The 5,444-nt window shown below is 45.5% G+C and overlaps 1 protein-coding gene across 5 annotated transcripts in view; it reads left to right on the top strand.

Moving 5' to 3' along the window:
• The window catches only part of CFAP57 (cilia and flagella associated protein 57), an 85,929-nt gene that overhangs the window by 7,117 nt on the left and 73,368 nt on the right, over positions 1 to 5,444 (top strand). For all 5 annotated transcript variants that reach the window (XM_017881949.1, XM_017881947.1, XM_017881948.1 and 2 more), the window contains exons 3-5: positions 1,349 to 1,665; positions 3,376 to 3,662; positions 4,925 to 5,132. In XM_017881949.1, the coding sequence (XP_017737438.1) occupies positions 1,349 to 1,665; positions 3,376 to 3,662; positions 4,925 to 5,132 (812 nt within the window). The remainder of the gene's footprint in view (positions 1 to 1,348; positions 1,666 to 3,375; positions 3,663 to 4,924; positions 5,133 to 5,444) is intronic.

Raw genomic sequence — 5,444 nt, 5'->3', positions numbered from 1 at the left:
AATTTCGGCTCACCACAACCTCCACCTCCCAGGTTCAAGTGATTCTCCTACCTCAGCCACCATGCCCAGCTAATTTTGTATTTTTAGTAGAGACAGGATTTCTCTATGTTGGTTAGGCTGGTTTTGAGCTCCCAACTTCAGGTGATACGCCCACCTCAGCCTCCCAGAGTGCTGGGATTACAGGCGTAAGCCACCACGCCCGGCCTGTAAATATATTTTTAAACAATTTTTAATGAAGGAGGGGGCCATGAAATCAAAAGTACCTAGAGCCCTCGAAAACTGTAATGTGACCCTGATTGCATTTCCCAGATAAAGTATTTACCCTTTAATCTTTGCCTGAGGCTCTGTTTTCTAGAGGATCACAGCCTTCATTTTCATTCGTATTACCTCATGGTTGTGAGATGAGAGCTCTATCTCCAGATATCACCTCTAGATTTCAGGAAAAAGGGGATAGAATGCATCTGTCTGGTTTTTAAGGAAGCACCAGCTTTATCATAAAGCCACTCTGGAAGACTTCTGCCTCCACCTCATGTCCAGAATGTCACACACTTCAGCTAACTGCAAGGGAGGCTGAGGAATCCAGTAGTTGGCATCCCAGCCTCTGCAGTAGAGGAGGATACTCAGGGAATAAAGGCCTCTATGGTCTGACCCGATTCCACCCCTTTAGACCCATCTTTGGTCACCCCATCTCACATGCAGTGCCCCAGCAAACCCACTGCTTGCAGTTCTCGCACTATGCCGTACCCTTTGTCACATCCACCCCTTGGCTCAAGCTCTTACTGCCACCTGCCACCCGTCACCCAGCCCCCATCTCACCTCCCCCCCTGCCCTCCTTCAGGAAGCTTTCCCTGACTTCTCCTCCCACCTCATCCTCAGAGGTGCCTGCCCTAGTCAGTTTCTTTTGGGGACAGAGACTCCCTCTGTCTCTCAGGCTGGAGTGCAGTGGCATGATCTCAGCTCACTGCAGTCTCCGCCTCCCAGGTTCAAGCAATTCTCCTGCCTCAGCCTCCCGAGTAGCTGGGATTACAGGTACCTGCCACCACACCCGGCTAATTTTTTTATTTTTAGTAGAGATGGGGTTTCACCATGTTGGCTAGGCTGGTCTTGAACTCCCCATCTCAAGTCATCTGCCTGCCTCGGCCCCCTGAAGTGCCAGGATTACAGGCGTGAGCCACCACCCCTGGCCCCTAGTCATTTTCATAATGCCCAAACACAGCTATGCCAAGGCCGCCTTTGTTCTTTGTGTCCACCACTGTCCACTCCAGTGCCCACTACTGTGCCTGGTTCCTGGTGAATCCTGGTGAAAGTGTGATCCACCCTGATTATTTCCTTTTTCCTCTGTTTGCAGGCTCAGACAAGAGTCAGGGCATGTTGGCCTTGTCCATCAGTCCCAATCGGCGGTATCTCGCTATCTCTGAGACTGTGCAAGAAAAACCTGCCATCACCATTTATGAATTGTCATCCATCCCTTGCCGGAAGCGCAAAGTTCTTAATAATTTTGACTTCCAAGTTCAGAAATTTATTAGCATGGCTTTTTCTCCAGACTCCAAATACCTGTTGGCTCAGACATCACCTCCAGAGTCAAATCTTGTCTATTGGCTGTGGGAAAAACAGAAAGTAATGGCCATTGTTAGAATCGACACTCAGAACAACCCTGTCTACCAGGTACCTAGTAGTGTGACAAGTATCGTGAAAATTATAAAAAATAGAACTACTTTTTATTGAATGCTGTGTGCCACGTTCTAATTTCCTCCATGCATTTTTATATTTAGTCTTACAACAACCATATAAGGTATGCACAATCATTATCCCCATTTTACAGATGAGAGAGCTGAGGCTCCAAGAGGTTAGGTAACTCACCTAAGATCACAGAGGTGGTGAGTAGCAGAGCTAGGAGTTCCCCAGCTCCAGCTCCTGTCTTCTTTACTTTGTCCCAGAACTGCTTTCTGGTCACAGGTTTGGCCCAGAAGTGGATTAATAAAACTTGCTTTCTCTCCCTGGTCCTAGCCTTTTTTTTCCAGCAGCATTGCCGGGCAGTAGGAAGATTTCCGAAATGTGATGTAAAGTGGTAGGTCTTTAGGAAGCTGTTGCTGAAGTTGCTGTTATGTAAGGAGCAGAACCTTCTATTGTGTCTTGAGGGCAAAAGGAAGAAGACCCCTCAGGAACTTGACTGATGGCTTAGGCAAGGGGTCCCAAGGAGGTTTGATCTTGGTTCACTCACCCTAGTCTGGGATCTAGCACTCAATTCCACAAGTTCAATGACTCAGTTCTGTTCATGTTCAGGGATTCTAGCTAATCAGTGTCTCCGGCATAGACTCAGTTATTCAACCCACAAGATGTTGACGTGTAAACCAGCATATTACAACCAGAACGCTCACATTATTTATCCAGTGTATTCCCTTCCTAGTAGTAGAGAAGTTGCAAGGTGAAATTATAATAGTAATCAGAAAGTTGCTGGGTGATTATTCCAGAATCAGACAAAAGGCAGGTAGAACCAGAAGGGGATTTCAACCAGGCCACAGTGAGGCCTGATGAAGCACCTCCTGCTCTGACTAAGTAGATTCAGCAACCATTTATTGGATGCCCATGATGAATCCAGCACTGGGAAAACAGAGATGAAAAAGTCACAGCCCTTCAAGTTGCTCACTATCTAGCCAGGACAGCAGGTTGACTGCCTATTACTGTACAGGTAGTCCCCAACTTACTATGGTTAAACTTAAAACTTTCATCTTTACAATGGTACAAGAGTGATATGTACTCTGGAGAAAGAGGCCAAGTGATATACTTTCATGATGCTGGGCAGCAGCTGCAGCCACAGCCCCCAGTCAGTCACTGAATCACGAAGGTAAAAACCAAGGTACTCTACAGTGTGGTGCTGTGTGGCCACATGGCTTTGCCCATTTTCAGCTTATGATGGGTTTATCAGGACATGATCCCATTGTAACTAGAGGAGCAGGTGTATATTGGGATAAGAGCTGTGGTTGAAGGATGTTCAGTTGGTAGGAGACCACGTAGCATCCCCTGACATGTGATTTCTTTCCTCCTGGACAGGGCTATGTAAACCTATCAGACCCTCTTTTTCTGTGTTTCCAGCTGAGCTTTATTCCATTTTGTTAGCACTGGGTGTGGCTCTTGTCAAAAGCTGCTCATTCTGCTCTTTGGCCTTTGTAGATTTCCTAGTTTGACTCATATCCCTATAAATATAATGGATCATAGATGTGTCCCCTTATCAAATGCAGCATAAAATTACATGATTTTGGATGTTTAGGAGATATTCTGAGCAGCCTGAAATAAATATTAACTTGTAAAATGGGAAATGATTCCATCAAAATTAGTTTCATAAATTTTTTTCTTCAATTCTCTCACATTTTACAGGTGAGCTTCAGTCCACAAGATAACACTCAGGTGTGTGTCACTGGAAATGGGATGTTTAAGCTCCTCCGTTTTACTGAGGGAACCCTGAAGCAAACCAATTTTCAGAGGGGAGAACCCCAAAACTATCTAGCCCACACCTGGGTGGCTGATGACAAGATTGTTGTTGGCACTGACACAGGCAAACTCTTCCTCTTTGAATCTGGAGATCAGCGTTGGGAGACCAGCATAATGGTCAAAGAACCCACCCATGACTCAAAAAGCCTGGATGTCATCCAGGAATCAGAGAGGTAATGGTGCTTCCTGGGCTGGCACTCCCACATTCGTTGTACTAACAGCATTATACAGAAGACAGCACTCTTTAGAAACTGCTCATAACCCCTCTACCATAAAAGTCAACTATGCCCATTTTCCCTCTTCCTCTCGAAGAGTTTTCATTTATATTTAAGCACAAATTTAACAGTTATAACCATAGGCTAGATACAATTCTTTTTATTTTTTATACCTAACCTCATTTTATAAGCATTATAATATGGCTGGTCTTCAAAACTATAGTTTTAGAAACACATTTTACAGTGACTAATTTAATGAATTGATTCATGTCCACCAAGCCCTTGCAGTATACAAAAGGCATCTCTTGCTAGATGCTGGGGACACAAGTCCTCACGGAACTTATAATTCAGCAGGAGGCGACAGACCAACAAATGCAAGGAAATGTGTTGGGTAAATCTGACAGAGGATAGGGGTAAAGTGCAGTCTCAGGAAGGAGTGGTTATTGACCATGGTAAGAGAGATGCCACATTACTGCTGTGACAACCAGTGAAAATCATATCTCCTGTGTATTGGAATGTACCATTGCATGCACCAGACATTGCTTTAAACACTTTATAAATATTCCCATTTGATTCTTACCCTATATAGTTCGTACTATTATCATGCCCATTGTGTAGACAAGGAAACTGAGGATCAAAGAGGTAAGTGGCCTATCCAAGATCATGGCTCTGAGAAGTGGCAGGCTCAGGATTCAAACCCAGATCTCTTGGATGCCAGAACCTGGGCCCTCAACCCCAATGACATCCTGTAGATTCTTCTTCCTCAATAACCTTCAATCCACCCATTTTCACCACCATCCCCCCATGCCAATGGAATATCCTCTTTTTTTTTTTTTTTTTTTTTGTAATTAGGAGCTTCCTAAAAAGTCCCCATAACCTTCTCCAGGAGCTGCGTTCACAGTCCTTAAGCTCTGGGGTCCAGGCCTCCCAGAAAAAAGCCCAGACTCGTTGGCTTGGCCCAAGCATACCTGCGGCTCTCTTCCTCTACAACTCTTGCCTCTGTCTACTCCACACGCCCCGAGTACTCTCTTGCTTCTGGGCTTGGCCATGTGCAGTTTGTGTACAGTTCCCAAGCCAAAGGGCAGTATTTGGCTATGGAAAAGGGGATCATTGGGTGGTTTCTGTCACACCCAATGACAGCCTTCTTTCTCCTCCCCAGCAGAATTCCATCTCCTCAAGATTGTCTCTGTAAATTGTATATGCTGTTTTTTTGTTTCCAGCCTGATTGAATTTCCACCAGTCAGTTCTCCACTCCCTTCCTATGAACAGATGGTGGCGACCAGTAGCCACAGCCAGCTGTCCATGCCCCAGGTGTTTGCCATTGCAGCCTATTCAAAGGGATTTGCCTGTTCTGCTGGGCCAGGGAGAGTTCTGCTGTTTGAGAAGATGGAAGAAAAGGATTTTTACCGTGAGAGCAGAGAAATCAGGGTAAGGAGGGAAGAAAAAAGAAGCAAAACGGGGGTCCTATTGGCATTTGTTCCCCAGCAGCAGTTCTCTGAGAAGGCATCTGATGGGGAGGGATAAGGCAGGATTGCTGAGCAGAAATGGTGAAATGGTGACTTGGGATATCTGTCCTGAGAGAGGTTTTAGGATGAAGTGAACAGAATTAGTTTAAAAAAAGGAAAATCGACCAGCATATTGGCTTATGCCTATAATCCCAGCACTTTGGGAGGCCAAGGTGGGTGGGTCTCGAACTCAGGAGTTCTAGAACAGCCTGGGCAACATGGGGAAACCCCATCT

The sequence above is a fragment of the Rhinopithecus bieti genome, unplaced genomic scaffold (assembly GCF_001698545.2).
Source record: "Rhinopithecus bieti isolate Rb0 unplaced genomic scaffold, ASM169854v2 scaffold_12155, whole genome shotgun sequence".
Lineage (NCBI taxonomy): Eukaryota > Metazoa > Chordata > Mammalia > Primates > Cercopithecidae > Rhinopithecus > Rhinopithecus bieti.
The sequence above is the reverse complement of the archived record's forward strand: the minus strand, read 5'-3'. Positions and strand labels throughout refer to the sequence as shown.